An 18104-nucleotide genomic window follows, 5' to 3' on the forward strand; every position below is an offset into this window, starting at 1 on the left:
CAAAGCAAATACAAGGGAAACGGTGTACGCGGAGCTGATGATACGTCGGAAGGGAGGATCCAGTTTGCGAGAACGCGTCTGTGGTTAATCACAGCTTTCCGGGTCAAACAGATGACGGCCGTTAAACATTGAATTACTGATACAGTTTTATTTCCTGTCGTTCAAGCGCCACCTTGATAGCGTGACGGAACAACCGCGCGAATTCCTAATCGGGACGTATTATCTCGCAATTTACGATTCGTTTCTGGGACAAACGTCATCGCGCGTTACGTCAAATATAATATCATTAGCTGTCACTAAGAATCATTATTAATTACGAAGGAAGTTACTTAGTAATTCCAGATCACGAGTTTCCGTTGCAGGAAAAAAAAATGGCCGCCGTCTGAGTACCCCTATATGTAGTCTCAAGACGCCACAGCTTAACCCGACGTGTACATATTCTGTTACGCTTTTCTCGCACGATGCGTGGCGCCAGCATGGCCGCAGTACGTCCGATTGTTTCTCTCGAATATTTTCTTTCGAAAAGAGAAAGCTGACCCTTTCGAGAGGAGTCCGCCACGCGTTACCTTATACCGTTCTGGGTTACCGGATCCACGAATGGGAAAGACGATATCGATGCAAAAACTGCGGCAGCAGCGTGGTAGTTAACGGCTAACCTCCAAAAAGTGTCGCTCGACGTGACCGGCGACGATCTCCTGCATCGACTCTGCCACCCAAACGCGGCGACGAATCGGGAATTACGTGTCACGTGGTATATGCAAGCTTCGGGGGTACCATTAACACTTTGAGTGGTCTAAGGGTTTGAAAAACGTCTGTGTAAATCGATCAGATTTTTCCGAACTGTTCTACTGAGAGAATTTTGTGCAAAACGAATAAAGCAAACTCCTAGCTTCGTTTAGTTTCAAAGTAAGCAGTCAAATATCCTAGGGCAATGTTTTAAATGTTTTACAAAAAATAACAACGTAAAGACACCACAAATTGTGCGTAGGGCGCAAGTCTCTCGGCGTGGAAACACGCCGACGCCAGTGGAGGTTTAAATAAATTCTTTTAATTATTTCTACCAAGTGACTAATATTTAAGAACACCCTGTAGAAATAATTAAGTAATTCTTTAACAATAGTGGAATTTTTATTAACAGGTTTCCTTTCTGGGAAATATTTATCGCCGATCCAACGATTTTTAACAGCAGGTATCGCGAAAGGCGCGGCAGAATGTGCGTACTCTTTGTGCGTCAATGTATCTCGTGACCTAGGGTGAGAACCTTGGGTACATTGCGCTTTCTTCGCGCTGGCGTGTCGTGTAATATGAAGACAGACGGTGCAGCGTATGCGTGACTCAGACAGAGAGGGAGAAGCACGGGGGAAGCTGGAGAGAGAACGGTACACCGGGTGACCGAATGACGAAAAGAGACAAGGGAAGGGACACACGGGACCGGTGCATGCTCTCTACGCATGCCACGTGTTTTACCACCTGCCTCGGCTAGACGTTCGATAATGTAAAACAATGTACGCACGAATCATTTAAATACAGGGCTACCGCGAGAACTCTTCCGGGCGGCAATGTAGTCCGTCAGAATTTTACGAGCTCTGATACTTGAACCTTGTCACGAAATGCTTCTACGAACGAACTTCGAACATCCCTCTCGCCAGGAAACAATAAACAAAGATCTAACCCTCTGACGGATGCGGGGTCTATTTTGACGCATCCCAAATACCAAATTACACGCGCGACTAATAATAATTAGCACCACTTCTTGGGGATTCTACATTGCAAGATCAGATTTCAATATAAAAGCGTAATCTCAGCTGCGCGCGAATAAAATTATGGATTACGATTGACCCCTCTTTCGAAGTGTTGTCAACCTAATCCACCTTCCAAGGGTCGATACATCCGATCACATCTTTCAATCAATACTCGACCATAATTTAATATCCCAACGTTTCAGACACTTAATGCGTGTAATTACTTGCCGAGATCGTGACGAATAAAGTATCCCACCGGAGTCATCTGAAGATCGAAGCGCGCCGAAACGTGCGCGGGAACAAAAACATCACGAAAAACCGTATACCGCGAAAACAAGTTTTTGTAAACGGCTGATCTGTACGCCCAAGGTTCGACTGGTTCGTGGCCGGGGTTAAATGTCACGAAACGAAGCGAGAAATTCGATCGCGGTTAGGAACGTCGATCTCCAGTCGTGGCTTTTTTAATCGAGAGGCTGTGTCAGCGTCTCGGACGATGTAATCGTAGACTGCGTTTAAATAACACGGTCAGCTTCGACTTTAATCTATGTTTTTATTATGAAGCGACAAGTAGGACGGTCCAGAGAGAGAGAGAGAGAGAGGGAGAGAGAGGAGGAAGATAGGAATTAAAGACCACGAGAAAGAGATAAAGGGACTCACCTCTTTCTGGCAAACCGCATATCGTTCAGTGCTGCATTATTCGGTGAAGTCCATCCGAGTCAGGAATACGGTCGGCGAAAATTCGGACGGTTACCACGATAAATTCCCCTCGGTCGGCGAACTTGACAACATGGCCGAACTCACCCTCTGCTGAATAAGAAAGATCCGCAACCTCTAGGAGAGAGGACGTATCGAAGACTGTGGTGTCAATGCACGAACACTTTTCGTGGCCTGTCTCGGGAAACGAAGGACGTGACTCCGGCTACGTACAAGCTCCTGCCGCTTTTGTTTACACACAAAGCTTGACAGGAGAGACCTAGATCGCACGTTGGAGGATTATGGGTCATTTCGCACATGTAGACAAACAGGGTAATTCCATGCGTGAAAGTCGACGGCGAACGCGCATGCGTCTGACATCTATTGGCGAGACGTTGAACTGAGCTGGTCCATACTTACAGATATATTTTGCAAAGGAATTTATTTTTTGGAAAAAAATGATGCCTGACGTTATCTGCACGCATTTTTCTGAAAGAAAAATGATGTTTGATTATATTTATTTGTTGAAGAGTAGAATGTTTTAATGTTCCAGCTTTGTGTGTTTGTATGCGTGTGTGACAGGGGGTTGCTTTTATAATAAGGCGATTAATTATGTTTGTATTTTTCGCTTTGATAGGAAGAACTGTTCTCTTGGGTTATAAATATTAATGGTTTCATGACTCAATTTCTCGCTCAGTGAATGTCATCGAGCAAGTGTCATCTGTTAAATGCCGCCAAAAATTATCCCCCAAATTGCCGCGTAAAATTTGTTTCGAAACTCGAGCCTGTTCCCCTGTTTGTTGTTGTTGTGGGAGACCCTTGCTGCGCGATTAAGCATGAAATTTAGGTGCAGAATGGTGGACGTGATCGCTATGAGGGACTTTACGAGTGAGTTCACGATTACAGAACGGTTCCTAACCTTTCCTGACGCACGTCAGTGTTGCCGAAATATATTACGTTTCGTTGAATAGAAGTACAGTTCATAAATAATAATATGCATGATGCAGTGGAAGTAACTACCTTTCCACTTCGTCTCAACAAATCACCCCATCTTAATTGTTACAAACTTTCTGCTTCGCTCCCTACTTGAAAAATCCATTCCACCAATGCAGTTCTGCAAAAATATACAAAGAAATTACTTACCTATTTCAGATATCGTTAATATTATTTCTCGATTAACGAAACAATGTACCTTGCGACTGACGCCAAACGTGGTGTCTTTCAGCGTCGGCCACGATCGAGTATCGATGGTATGGGCGGAATTGAATCAGAGTCATTTCTTCAGCGAATACGTTATGAACGGTGTTACCGAAGAGCAGAATGAAATTTATTTAGAACTGGACGCAACCATGCTTGCCAGATCCTTGGGCTCTCTGCGAATGACCGCGAAGAGCGTGAAAATTAAATTGACGAACAAACGACAGCCGTGCCTCACGCTAGAAATCGAATTGCCGTCGTTGAGCATAGAATCGAGGCAATGTTTGCACGATGTACCTGTCAGAGTTATACCTCGACGCGAGTGGGCGGAACATCAGGCGCCCAACATACCAGAATTCGATGTATGACAAACTTTTACCCTTCGAGTACCGAGGACTCGAACACTCAGCGTACGTCGCGTGCGGGACTCCTCTAGTCGCATATCTTAACCATTATCGCTGAACGCCCATGGGCGGTCCCCGCACCGCTGCATGCGCTGAACGAACGTAAGAATGTTTTAATTGTAATTGTACTTTTCAGATATCGGTAGATATGCCGCAGCTTAAACACGTCAGAAACATTGTGGAGAGAATGAAGAACATGAGCCCAAGATTAACGTTATGCGCTGACAAATCTGGCGTGTTTGTACTCAGGATCGACACTGATAGCGCGACGGTTTCGACGTACTTTCAGGATCTGCAAGTTTGGAGCTGCAGTCAGGAGAATGGGGACGAGAAAGTGTCTGCTACTGTTGATATTAAGAAGTTCTTCATGTTCTTGGCGTGGGACGTCGTGCATCCCGATGGCGTGAAGTGTAACATACTTCGAGACAGGATGCTAAACTTATATCTACATTTATCGGATTATCTTAAAATACATTACTTCATTCCTGCGATGACAATTTGAATTACCGTTTACATCGCAACGTCATTATAATTTAACCCTTCGACGGTGAACGCGGGTCCATTTTGAGCCGCATTATAATTACACAAAGTTTCGATAAGGTTTCGTACCCAATGTTTCATCTTATCGTGAACTAGAATCTCTATTTTTTTAAGAACTGATAGTGATAGTAATATAAGCAGCTTCATATACAGAATGGGTCAAAGTGGACTCTGTAACCTCCAGGCAAAGGTTAATAGACAATACTTTATTTTTTATACAACCATCTTCCCTGTGTTTTGTTTTTTATTTAACGCGTAAAAACAAGTGGTGTAAGATACTCTCTCCAAAGAAAAGCTTATGAACTTCTTATTAAACAATTACAAAAATTTGATAATTAAAGTTAATTATATGCTAAACTGAAACTTCGTTCATTTTCTTGCCTAAAGTTCTGATGCATCTGATCGATCTGTTGTATCTTTTGGTTAAGCATGCTGGTTTGCTGATCCAGCCACTGCAAACTGTTCATATGTGCGTTCAATATTTTACCGATCTGCACGATCGGGTCGCTAGAATCTTGAGTACGATTAGCTTCGTTCAGGTGCTCAATGATTTCCTTTAAATCTTCCGACATTCGTTTCAACTGTGTATCGAGATCCTCCGCTAAACGGTACGTGTATTCTCTTTCTGGGTCGGAAACCGAAAGAGACGCCAATTCCTTCTCCAGGGGTACCAAACAGTCTTGCAGCTCCTTTTGTTGCCCAACCTGCATTCGTAATTACACACTTGTCTTAGAGCACGTAAACATGGAGGAAGCATTCAATCGGCGAAAATGTAGACGGCGGTAAAAAGAGACAAATATACTTGAGGGACACCCTCTCTCTTTCTAGAGCCAGCGTTTTTTTTATGTTAGAAAGGGAGAGGGTGTCCCCCATGTATATTTTTTTCGTTCTACCGCGGTCTACATTTTCGCCCATTGCATGCTTCCTCCATGTTTATATTAGGGCTGTTCGAGTGCTCGAATATTCGGGCAGCTTGAAATTCAGACCGAACCGGGACTCGGCTCGCTTTATTCGAATACCCGAACAGCTCTACTTATAATCCAATATATCAATAATCAACTTACAACATAGTCCAACTCATGTTCCAACTGTTGCTGTTCAATCTTCACTCTTTCGACTTCCTGATTAAGCGCTACTATTTCTTCGCCATTAGTTATAAGCAGTTTATCCCACGCGTTAACTTGTGCAGCTTGGTTTACAAACACCTTCTCTTGTTCCTCCAATTCCAGTGTCCACTTATTGATAGACTCTTCGAACGAGTTTATAGAGGCTGGCTGTCCCGCACTTGCCGATGAACTGACACTGTAATGTTCCATCCATTAACAGTAAATCAAAGTATTCTTATTTAATCAAACTTCAAGTAAAAATGGCAAATTTCGAAACTTGAAGTTTGAATGTGTGCAATTTTGTTAAATATTGACTTATGTGGCTAATTCTGGCACCTGCGATAGCGGTACTCATAATGATTAAGAATCAACTTGGTTTTTTTGTTTCAGATGAGTCTGTGAGCTTAAATCACTCTCGCCAGAAAGGTACTTCTTTTCGAAGGCACGATTTTGAACTCCAGATAACATTGAAAAAACACAATTAAAAGTGTATTTAAAAAATTGTTCCGTATACATTACAAGTAGCTTAATAAATGAAAAAAATGTTTAACATTGTTATTCATTGTGTTCACTGAGAAAAAAAAGCCTGAATGTTGCCGAATTTTGCGCGATTACCAGAATGACCCCTTAAAGCAGCAAAATATGCTTACGTAGTAGTCGTAGCCAGTGATATCTGAGTACTGGGAGTCGTGAGACTCGGAGCGGCAGAGGTTTTGTTTAGAGAAAACCCTGCTGTACTAGCTGCCAGCGTACCTCCACCAAAAGAGAATCCTACGGGCGCAGAGGTTGTTCCGCTCGCGCTTAAGGAGAAACCTGTGGAAGACACCAGACATGTTCTACGATTTTCAAAAACAGAATTCGACCGATAGCCTGATGTAAAACTATAAAATTAACACCTGTGGCTGCTGTCGTCGTCGGAGCCGACGTCGTTGTCGCAGCAGGTGCTCCGCCAAGATTGAACCCTGTTCCGGTTACCATTGTATTTGGTACGCCGAACGTTAAGCCAGTTGTTCCAGTGGACGGCGTGACTTCACCACCTCCAAGGGTGAATCCACTAGTAACCGGCTTAGTGGCAAACGCCGATGTGGGTGTTGTTGTCGTTGTGAGACTCGGAGCGGCAGCGGTTTTGTTTAGAGAAAACCCCGTTGTACTAGCTGGCAGCGTTCCTCCACCGAAAGAGAATCCAACGGGCGTAGAGGTTGTTCCACTTGTGTTTAAAGAGAAACCTGTGGAAGATACCAGACACGTTGTACGATTTTCAAAAACAGAATTCGACCGATAACCTGATGTAGGGTAAAGGTACCAGTAGTTGACAACTTTTCAGAAAAACGTGAAAAACAAGGTTTTCAGAAGTGGCGAACTGCGGGTATTAGGAGCTGCGGAGCGCTGTTGAAAAGAGATAGTCGCGCTTCTAGAAACCTTATTTTTCACGTTTTCCTGAAAAGTCGTCAACTACTGATACATGGTCAACTACTGACACCTTTACCCTGAAACTATAAAATTAACACCTGTGGCTGCTGTCGTTGTCGGAGTCGACGTCGTTGTTGTAGCAGGTGCTCCGCCAAGATTGAACCCTGTTCCGGTTACCATTGTATTTGGTACGCCGAACGTTAAGCCAGTGGTTCCAGTGGACGACGTGACATCACCACCTCCCAGGGTGAATCCACTAGTAAGCGGCTTAGTGGCAAACGCCGACGTGGGTGCTGTTGTCGTAGTGGCCATAGTAGTCGCTCCTAAACTGATGTTGGCCCACCCGTGGGGGGGAGTCACTGATATGCACGTATATCCAAGTTAAGATTAGACTGACTACCGGTCGATTTCTTCAGCTTCAGTAATCTTCCGGTTAGAGTTATGTTCCACATAACTGCCACATGATAGCATCCAACTGGTCGACGAGGGCACATGATAGCATCCAATTGGTCGTTTACTAACCGGGACTTTAACTGGAGGTGAAGAAATCGGGCATAGGTCTTGGCGGTAGTAAAAACACTTGACTAACCTCAGTGAGAGTGAACGTATATTTTCGGGCTCGCGTCCGACTGACGCGAAAACTGGGAGGCAAGAGAGCAATGGCGTTCCTTGCCCGTCTCGAGACGTTCTGTAAATAAATAGTGAAAATTAACCTTACTTATCTCACGAATCACTGGATGCAAACTGAACGTGTCAATGACGTACTGTCAACGCTTGCAATACAAAAGAGCTATTTTAAGGCACTGTGCGCGTCAAACTTAAATGTAACCTACTCTGATTACCTGTACGATTGAAATCAAACTACTGCAAAAAACTTAAGCACACCGCTTTGCTGTTTCCAACCAATAGCGGGCTAGAATGGGCGAATTCAATCAAACGCAGTGGTGCTCCGTTGGAGCTAATCGTCTCAGCGATAGAATCGTTCGTTGGAAACCACCCTAATTTTCGAAACCAAAACGTAACTGATTAATCGTCATTTGATTTCACGTATTGGCAGCAGAGTTCGAAAATTAAAGCCACTTAATATCATCGGAATTAAATTGCCCATCCAAGTGAACTATATAGCGAACTTCTTAATCATCGCGTTATATACGATATACTGAATTCAACAAAACAAATAGGTTATGTTAGCAATCCTCCATGAATAATAATAACATTAATGTTTCGTCGCGTACATTAAAGCGTGAATGCATGAAAAGGTGCGATCTTGGGTTTGTGAATTTATTCGGAATGTAATCAGAGATGCGAAACCTAACCTATATTTGATACGTGACTACAGACTAAATTATTATTCAAACAGTTGAGGATTCGGGTTGTAAGCAGAAGTTCTATGCGCGAGGGCGTTAATTAATGCGTGATAGTAACGTCACGCGATGAAAACAGGCGTCGTATCGAAATAAAGTGCATGCAGATGCATCTAAAATGCGAGTGCATGTTAACAGAACGTTTAACCGGCTCGGCTGTCTGAGTCTCGCTGTTGCTCGCTCTGGACAGTTGACCGAGGCGAAGTTTGCTTACGCGAGTCGAATGCGACGACCCACGCGACCGTTTACGCTTCGTGGTGTTCAGCATCGCACGCGTGTCCGCTCGTGCGGCTAATATCCATCTGTATTCATCTGTTCTTGGACCGAGACGCCTGGCATTCAGTGGGTGAACGATTCTTCGCGCGTTCTGAGTGAAAAGTGTTGTTGCTAACCTAGCCGAACTTACGTGAATCTAAGGCGCGAAAATTGTACAGCGTGTATATATAATTTAAAACTTGTAAAGACCCGTGTATCACGAAGAATAAACGAAACAGTTCGATCGAAACAAATCACTGTCTCACGTTAACTCTTGCATCAGCCGTAAATACTCATCGAGGCTAATCGAGTTACATAGTCGAGTTACATGGTCGAGTTACTGTAAAAAAAAGTGCTTCCAAGAGACACATGACTTTTTGCCACATCAGATGGCGATCTAAAACAAGTTCCGACGATTATTCCACGTTTGAATATTAATAGGAAGTAGCGCTGGTTTATCGCTACGGAGACTTGTCTTCTTTTTTCTTAACGAACGAATGACCTATTTCGAAATCGCGGTCGGCCCGGCGATAACTGACAGAAGATTGCTGGAAATTAGAATGAATCAGACCCTGTTTCTGGTACTTCTCGGTTTTTCTTGTTGAAGTACTTATAAAGTTACTTGACGAAGCATACAACTGTGAATTTCGTTTTTATCGATCCTTCCCATCGCTCGATCGTAAAATGTCTTTTCTTGTTAAATTATCCGCGTGCCTTTGTTTTTGTAATTTCGTGGGTAGTTCGATCTTGACTGCACCCCCGCAATCGGCAGTGCTGGTAGCTTTCGAAGACGTTTACGATCTGTCGTTGCTAGCCAATACGTTGTCGGATCAAGGGATCGATGCTACGTTGATAATACCGGCGTCCAGTGAGGCTGAACTCTACGAGACTTTGATCGACGTTGAAGTGTTGACAGTTAATGTGCAGGTCGAGGAATCGGCGTATCTCGAGAGCAAAGCGGCGCAGGCCTGCGAGGCATTATTGAAGGATGAGCAGATCGCGAAGAAAATGCAAGAGATTCAACCGACCTTCACCATATTCCCTGCGCTGAGGTAATTTTTTTTTTTTAGTTGCAGTCGGAATATTTTTGTAAACATGTTCGGTGCTGTGGATATCACGAATATTCTTGGAAAGTGTAGCTGATTATATCCAGTCTCCTTTTCTTTTCGTTCTATTTTAAGATCGAAGTTATGGTGGGTAGTCAGTTTTAAAATTACCTCCGGTAAATGGCCTACGTGCCGCGTCGGCATGGACTGCGTGGCCGTTTTTAATGTCAGTTATGCGTTTCCTGTTCCGCGAAATTACGGATACTCTTTCGTTTGAAATTTTGGCGCCATAAAATAGATTTTAGATTCAATCGAATTTAATATCAGGGTTGCACGTTGAAAGTGGCCGTTATAGTTGACAGAATCACCATTGCATCCTTCTTCGTTTCCAGGCATGATGGTTGCTTGATACCATGGGCGAAGACGATCGCGTCGATTCCAGTGGTTTGGACGCGGAATCGGGACGAGGAGGTGTACGTCTTCGAGTACACGGGTGCCGCTTTACCAGTTCAGAATGCGGGCTTCTGGACGCGGCTGTGGACGAGCTTCTCGCGGAGGTCAATATTCTCGGTGGCCCGGGACGAGTACGCGGCGTATGCTCTCCGGATAGCGGGAAAATACTTGCCAGACACGGGTCTCAATCTAGACAATCTTTACACCGATGTTCGCCTCATACTCTGGGGCGCCGACGTCGTCCTGAGGTCCGATTTCGCCCCACTCACGCAAATGATAGTCGAAGTGAGTTATATGGGAAAACGTTTGCGCGATTCGCCTTCATGCTCTCCTGATGAACGGATCTCCAACGTTCGATTTGTTCGATCGGACACGGGAATGCTTTATGCACCTTTGCGGACTTGTGTCCCCCTCTAGAGTTAGCGTCCACGAAGTTGCATACTTTATACCTCCTCGAATAAAAAATGTGCTATCTTTGTGAAAAGTCCCATGCCATATTTCCCATGTAGAAGGAGGTCCTATGCCCATTTCTCATATAGAAGGAGGTCCTATGCCCATTTCCCATATAGAAGGAGGTCCCATTGCCTAACCCAAGACATTTATTAGAACTTAAACTTTCCAATTCGATGTTAAAATAAGATAGAGGAAACAGAAGCTGGAATTATGGACATTTTTGTACAGCTGATAAGTGACCATAATTGAACTTTTGTTGCCACTTTTAAAGGTTTTACAGAGACCTTGAAATTTTGTGGTGGCACGGAGCGTGTCGAGTAGCTGTAGAACGTGATTTTAATACCATTTAATTTTGCAGATTGGCTGTCATCATTGCAGAGGGCCACACCCGTTACAAGGAGACCTGCATAAGCCGTTGATCGAGCACAGGCAGGGGACGATCGTGGCTCTCCTGGATGAAAATTATGAGACGCTGATTAGGGAGTTGGCGGAAAAGTTGCCTCAAGGCAGGGAGGGCCAGGCGGTCGTTTGGAAGAACATAATGTGGCAGAGCTCGGACGCCGCGCTACCAGAGAACCTTTACGTTCGCTCGAAGATTGATCGCCAAGACCTGATAGGTAGAGGAAGAATGCATTGAAACCTTACAATTTCTGCATGGAATCCTGATAGGTTTCAGATGAATCTGCCGATAATTAATTACACTGCCACTTTCCATTAGCAAGCGGATAACATTCATTCTCTAATATTTCTTCTAAGTATACATTTGCAGCAGTAAACTGCCAATGCTGTCGGAGCTTGTATCTTTAGAAACTGGTGGCTTGAAACTGTCACACTTTAATAGCGAAACTTATCAACTCCAGGATTCCAGTTTCACATTACATGTAACTTTACCCAGGATCTGAGGATGCATGCACGATAGTTTTTACGCGCTTTCACGTCGCCTAAAATAATCTTCAGAAAGAAGCTTCAAGGCGAGCGATAACCAACATTCTTATTTCATCTTCACAGGTTACAGCCGCGCAAGAGCGGTGCTAAGTCACTGTGGAGACACAGAGCTCCTAGAAGCAGGCTTCCACGGGACGCCGGTGATCTGTTTCCCCAGAAATGCCTACGAGTCCAAGAACGCTGCTCGCGCGGTCCAGCTGGGCTTCGCCCGCTCCACCGAGGAGATTCGCGCTGTTTCCAGCGAGGAAATAGCGAACACAGTGAACCAGCTTCACGAGATAATGAGCTACCGCGAGAACGCTCGTCGAGTGTCCATGGCCATCCGCGACAGACTAAACCCCGCGATGGACAGGGTGATTTACTGGCTGCGCTACATGGCGCGGACCAAAGACGGGACCCTGGAGTTCCTCACGGCAATGAGCTCGGCGAAAACGTACAACGAGGACCTCCAGTTCTTCCTCGGCCTTTTCGTAGGCAGTATCGTCGGGGTCTTCACCACCATCGGCTGCATGCTTGCGCGGTACCTGGTTGTATCTAAAAGAGCGCAAAGATTGAAGGGCAGATACACGCGGTAAAGTGCTGCTGGTAAGCTGGATTCGTTACCCAGAGGCCGGCTAATACGGACACTTTTCGCATATGTATTTATATAAATGCACGTAGAGTACAGGTACATACAAATACAAATGTTACGAGCTAGGGTTTATCTCATTGCTAATGAAGAGACGTAACTATTACGAGAATACTTGATTCGTAAGTTGATTGATTGATTGATTGATTGATTGGAAAAGCTAGATGTACGATGTAGCATGTTAATCGTGAGGAAAATAAATTACAAAAATTTCTCAATACTGCGCTCTATATGTCGTCGTCGTCGTCGCACGAGTACTCGCTCGTGTGCGCTTTATCGCTAGATCCTTACTACGTACGGACGAATCGGTACCTAGACGTTTAATTCGACTCCTTTTTAAGGCCATGTTCTCATCGAACGGATCAGCCGATTTTCGGTTGTCAAGCAATGACATTTGGCGCTGTTATTTATACGGAGTGTCTCCTGACCCAGTGCCACATTGGATGTCTGCTAAATCGTAAGAGATATGGGAAAACGTAAGACTACAGTTTCATGCAGAATCTGATAGTAGGGGTACCATCGCATTAGCGTCAAAGTATCGAAACACTCCAACTTGGAATGCTCCAACTCTGACTCTTAACAACGCTATGTCTTGAGTTTTACACGATGCCTATGTATTTATCATTAATTCTACTTATTATATTCCTTTAATTCCCCCGACTCTTGTACACAACTCTGGTGCAATAAAAACTCTTTTAAGACTCTACTGGATTTGTCTTTCCCTCGTAGCACTGAAGGGACAATAAATGTCATCTAGAAGGAAATGAAGTGGCCTTCGGAAACTTGGAAAACAATTTATCTCCGACGCTATCAGATTCTACACGAAAAGGCTCGTGTCTTCTATCGGTCAACGACCACTTGGCGACAGCGATTCGCAGCGAACAACTACTCTAACAATTATCGCGCGGCACTTGCGCGGAAACACACCGCGGTGCGTCGCGAGTCGTCGATCAGTGTAAAACCGTTGAATCGTAGAAAAATCGTGTCGATCGAAGCGTTACAATAGATAGATTACAGAATAGATCTCCGTGTAAAAAATTCATTTCCCCCCAGCTCCGTAAAGGACACGCAATAAAAAGCATCATTGTGTCGGTATCAAAAGACGGCCGGCGGTATTAAAAGAACACCGAGGTCCCCGTTCTAAATCGAAAAGAAGCTAGAAGGGAACGTAATCGTGTTATGGGAGACATCCGATGTCGTGGTACAATCGCTTCCGCGGCGTAATGATGAATTCGGACTTCGTAATTGACTAGACTGCGGCTCTTCGATCAGCGTGGCGTGTTGCGACGAAACGAACCAGCTTCCTGCTCGCGGCGCGAGGGCAGCCTCGAGCACGCGCGCTCAAAACCGCGATGGGAAGAAACTTGGAGAATCTTGGACGCTTGGTTGTGGTAGTAACATATAAAATACAGAAGGGGAATAATCGAGACACGCGGGGCCGCGCAAAGCTTTCTCATAACGCAGCATTCGATGAAAACGTAATAGCAGATCGATTCGTGTACATGCTTCCTTTATCTATATACAGCGCGTGACAGTCGTTAAACGTAAAAAGTCTACTAAAAAGAAAAGAGAACAGGAAGAGGAAAGAGGTTGAGAAGACGGTATGTACACATGTCATTGGCAGAATTGTTCCCGATCCGAGCGACCCGAGGCGAAGCTGCCCGCGAGGGCGGATAATAACGTCGTATCGCGCGCGCGACGCCCTCCTTTACCCCCCTTTTCTTCGCCTCGGCTCTCTCTCCACTGTTCCGCGGGCCGACCTGGACTCTCGCTTTCTCGTAGTCCGTCTCGCTCCTCGTAACTCGCATTGTTCGCCGGAACACGGCCGATACAGCGAGTGTACAGTGGGTCACGAAAGTATTCGGAACGCTTGCACGGAGAAACTGCAACTGGAAGGACTGTGTCGTCACGTCTACCGGGAGCTTTTCAAGCATTGTCGCCGGTTACAATGGGCCACGGTTGTTGGCATTATGCTGACAGCGTTCGAAGGGAATCTTGCAATACAGACAGCAATTATGACGGGGGTTAAAAAATTATGAAACGTTAGCAAAGATAGCGTTGCCTTGGATGTATGTCAAAGCCGAAGGCGGTTCAAATAGACACCCGAGGGTAAATGGATCTATCTAGATCCCCGTATCAAATGTCGCCGATGGAAAGCCGATAACCGCGTGTTATTCTACCGACGACGATACTGCGAAACGGTTAATTTAATTTACATCGAATTCCCGCGATAAGAGTCTTAATGGCGAGCGCGCGAATACTTTTGCGGGCCACTGTAGTTGCTCCATATTTAGGTGAAGACAAGGTGGTTCTACGCGCTAGAGAGCATTGGTATACAATGAGATACCTACACATCGTGGAGGTCTTTACTTCGATATAAATAAGACTCTCGCGTCATACGCAAATGTGCGAGCACGAACAGAAAATGAAAAAGAAGAATGGTCTCTCGTCGAGTGGCCTAATATCTCGCCTATATTACTTCTATACCGTGCTCACGCTCAGTCGCTCGCTTATCCGGACACGCGATCTCGTCCACACAGAAATACACACACACACACACACGCACGCACGCTTCTCTCTTCTATCTTTCTCTCGCGTCAGCAAAAAACCGCAAATTATTAACATATTGAGTTTCAGTGGGGGAGGGGGAGCGACGTGACCGCGACGTGTATTCGAATTCAGCGTTTTCGCGTGGCGAAAAGGGAGTACCGTAGGATAATAATTCCTCCGTGGAAATGATCTAGACCCTGCGTCCCTAGTTAACGTCGACACGGGCGAATTTCTCGCTCTCTGCGGTACCCGATTCCCCGTTACGCGCCCCCGTGGATCAGAGCGATGCTGGATCCTCAATATGTTAACACTCGCGTAAATAGTTGGTGCACCTGAGAGCCAGACTAGCATGATAAGCCACGTAACTGCAACTTCACAGACACATTGTACTTGCTATTATGATATTAATACTGAAACAACTCGACACAGTTTTGCTGGGGCAGGGGATTTCGACTTCGGAATTCTCTGTACAGGGCGTCCCATTCGTCGCGACCACCTCGGCTACCATCCTTGCTCTCGACGATGGCGCGGCTTCTTTCAAAGGGACAAACTTTTTCCATTGAAAGGGCGGCTTCGAAGTACTCAAGGTCGTTTACGGTTATCTCAACATTGCACTCCTTTTAAGCAATATGATCTTCCAATGACTTTGAAAATTTTACTGGATTATTAAAGTAGCTCAGGGAGGACAAGAAAGAGCGAGCTTGAAGATCTTGATCGATAGTCATACTTCGAAACACGGCCTCCCAATAATGACCCACGATCACCGCGAGCGACTTGGGGTTCGTGGAAACTGCGACCCCCAGAGACAAACGTCGATCTTTCCACCTTTACAGCCAAGCTGGCCCAGACGGGCCCGCTCTGTACAGCACAGATATACATGTAGATATGTTACTCTAACCGTTCTGAAAGCTACACGCTTAGAAGTCACCGTTGCCGAAGAGTGGACTTACGACACTCTGACTGTCAGGTACAGAATGTTCTAACGTAACGTGTCACACTTTGTAGCCTCTCGCGGCGGATTTATTATTTTTTTTTTTTTATATATTTTCGTTTCTCACGGACCCCTGGCGGCCGTTTCCCCTGGGGAGTCAGGCCGCCCTCGGCCCCGCGGGTTAACTTAAAGAACAGCCTTGGGCAGAGCGTCGCGGCCTGCCCCGTCTCGAAATGGGCCCGACCGCGAAACGGGCCCGACAGGTGGGCCATCCAATCCCGTCGTGGAAAGGGGGCTGCCACCTCCTCGGCGCAGAGGGTCGCGAAGCACCTTTCGGTAGGCCGACCGGGAATGCAATACTCGCGCCGCCTAATTGCAGACGTGCTCCTCCCGCGTGTGCCGGCAGAGATCGCACTTCACGTGGCAGCACCAGACGAACCGGCAGTTGCACTTCTCGGTGACGTCGCGGACCCGCGTCTGGTAGCCCCGGCCACAGCACAGCAGCCGGCATCCGTCCAGGCCGAGGGACGTCCGGTTGCATATCCTTCCTCTCGTGCCAGGGATGCCGAGCCTGCAACAGCGCGAATGTTAATCACAGTGTTCGCTATGTTGCGCGTTCAAGAGGTTTAGAAAGAGCGACCCAAGAAATAGTCCCTTTTTGGGTCCCACGATTTTGGAACTGAATTTTGTGCCAAATGATAGCTTATGATGAGACGAATTTTCAAGTTCAGGTGACAATTAGTTGCTGAGATATGAGAGGTGAAAGAAGTGAAAATTCATTAACGCGTCAGCCCTTACGCTTCGGTGTATAAACTTTCATGTCATTCCGATAATTTAAACAATTATTTCCGGGGCTATTGCTGACTGCTAATAACGAATTTGAACTTAGATTTTCAAAGTGATAATTTTTCCAAAAATTTTTTACAGTTGTGTTTGGTTAATCAAAACACAACTGCCCATTTTGATCATGTTTAGGAGAAAAATGAACCTGCAGACATGAATATTTTCCAAAATTTTTTTACAGTTGTGTTTGGTTAATCAGAAGACAACTGCCCATTTTGATCATGTTTAGGAGAAAAATGAACCTGCAGACATGAATATTTTCCAAAAAATTTTTACAGTTGTGTTTGGTTAATCAAAACACAACTGCCCATTTTGATCATGTTTAGGAGAAAAATGAACCTGCAGACATGAATATTTTCCAAAATTTTTTTACAGTTGTGTTTGGTTAATCAGAAGACAACTGCCCATTTTGATCATGTTTAGGAGAAAAAGGAACCTGCAGACATGAATATTTTCCAAATTTTTTTTACAGTTGTGTTTGGTTAATCAGAAGACAACTGCCCATTTTGATCATTTTTAGGAGAAAAATGAACCTGCAGACATGAATATTTTCCAATTTTTTTTTACAGTTGTGTTTGGTTAATCAAAACACAACTGCCCATTTTGATCATGTTTAGGAGAAAAATGAACCTGCAGACATGAATATTTTCCAAAAATTTTTTACAGTTGTGTTTGGTTAATCAAAACACAGCTGCCCATTTTGATCATTTTTAGGAGAAAAAGGAACCTGCAGACATGAATATTTTCCAAAATTTTTTTACAGTTGTGTTTGGTTAATCAGAAGACAACTGCTCATTTTGATCATGTTTAGGAGAAAAAAGAACCTGCAGACATGAATATTTTCCAAAAATTTTTCACAGTTGTGTTTGGTTAATCAAAACACAACTGCCCATTTTGATCATGTTTAGGAGAAAAATGAACCTGCAGACATGAATATTTTCCAAAAAATTTTTACAGTTGTGTTTGGTTAATCAAAACACAACTGCCCATTTTGATCATGTTTAGGAGAAAAATGAACCTGCAGACATGAATATTTTCCAAAATTTTTTTACAGTTGTGTTTGGTTAATCAGAAGACAACTGCCCATTTTGATCATGTTTAGGAGAAAAATGAACCTGCAGACATGAATATTTTCCAAAATTTTTTTACAGTTGTGTTTGGTTAATCAAAACACAACTGCCCATTTTGATCATGTTTAGGAGAAAAATGAACCTGCAGACATGAATATTTTCCAAAATTTTTTTACAGTTGTGTTTGGTTAATCAAAACACAACTGCCCATTTTGATCATGTTTAGGAGAAAAATGAACCTGCAGACATGAATATTTTCCATTTTTTTTTTACAGTTGTGTTTGGTTAATCAGAAGACAACTGCCCATTTTGATCATGTTTAGGAGAAAAAGGAACCTGCAGACATGAATATTTTCCAAAATTTTTTTACAGTTGTGTTTGGTTAATCAGAAGACAACTGCCCATTTTGATCATGTTTAGGAGAAAAATGAACCTGCAGACATGAATATTTTCCAATTTTTTTTTACAGTTGTG

At 44.4% G+C, this 18104-nt stretch overlaps 6 protein-coding genes across 6 annotated transcripts in view; 3 read left to right on the top strand and 3 right to left on the bottom strand.

Annotated features, from left to right (window-relative positions):
• The window catches only part of Myb (proto-oncogene like protein Myb), a 61863-nt gene extending 59260 nt beyond the window's left edge, over positions 1–2603 (bottom strand). The window contains exon 1 of the mRNA XM_076828312.1: positions 2400–2603. Coding sequence (XP_076684427.1) covers positions 2400–2419 — 20 coding nt within the window. The 5' untranslated portion in view covers positions 2420–2603. The remainder of the gene's footprint in view (positions 1–2399) is intronic.
• Positions 1–18104, top strand: part of Parvin (beta-parvin) — a 411519-nt gene that overhangs the window by 195946 nt on the left and 197469 nt on the right. The gene's annotated exons all lie outside the window — the stretch shown is intronic.
• Positions 2637–4797, top strand: Hus1-like (Hus1-like checkpoint clamp component). The gene is made up of 4 exons (XM_076828608.1): positions 2637–2768; positions 3073–3323; positions 3588–3994; positions 4173–4797. Exons 2-4 carry the CDS (start codon positions 3272–3274, stop codon positions 4536–4538), a joined length of 825 nt encoding a protein of 274 aa, XP_076684723.1. The 5' UTR covers positions 2637–2768; positions 3073–3271; the 3' UTR covers positions 4539–4797.
• Positions 4372–7780, bottom strand: Nup62 (nucleoporin 62). The gene is made up of 6 exons (XM_076828388.1): positions 7682–7780; positions 7191–7451; positions 6579–6908; positions 6333–6495; positions 5641–5878; positions 4372–5280 (listed from the first exon to the last, which is right to left on the bottom strand). Exons 2-6 carry the CDS (start codon positions 7402–7404, stop codon positions 4918–4920), a joined length of 1308 nt encoding a protein of 435 aa, XP_076684503.1. The 5' UTR covers positions 7405–7451; positions 7682–7780; the 3' UTR covers positions 4372–4917.
• LOC143377270 (UDP-glucuronosyltransferase 1A7) lies at positions 8150–12942 on the top strand. The gene is made up of 4 exons (XM_076828356.1): positions 8150–9763; positions 10150–10495; positions 11022–11280; positions 11672–12942. The coding sequence occupies exons 1-4, from the start codon at positions 9396–9398 to the stop codon at positions 12181–12183; spliced, it is 1485 nt and encodes a 494-aa protein (XP_076684471.1). The 5' UTR covers positions 8150–9395; the 3' UTR covers positions 12184–12942.
• LOC143377333 (protein Wnt-4) overlaps positions 12250–18104 on the bottom strand; it is a 117413-nt gene continuing 111558 nt past the window's right edge. Inside the window, exon 7 of the mRNA XM_076828490.1 lies at positions 12250–16288. Coding sequence (XP_076684605.1) covers positions 16087–16288 — 202 coding nt within the window. The 3' untranslated portion in view covers positions 12250–16086. The remainder of the gene's footprint in view (positions 16289–18104) is intronic.

Source organism: Andrena cerasifolii, chromosome 1, assembly GCF_050908995.1.
Source record: "Andrena cerasifolii isolate SP2316 chromosome 1, iyAndCera1_principal, whole genome shotgun sequence".
Lineage (NCBI taxonomy): Eukaryota > Metazoa > Arthropoda > Insecta > Hymenoptera > Andrenidae > Andrena > Andrena cerasifolii.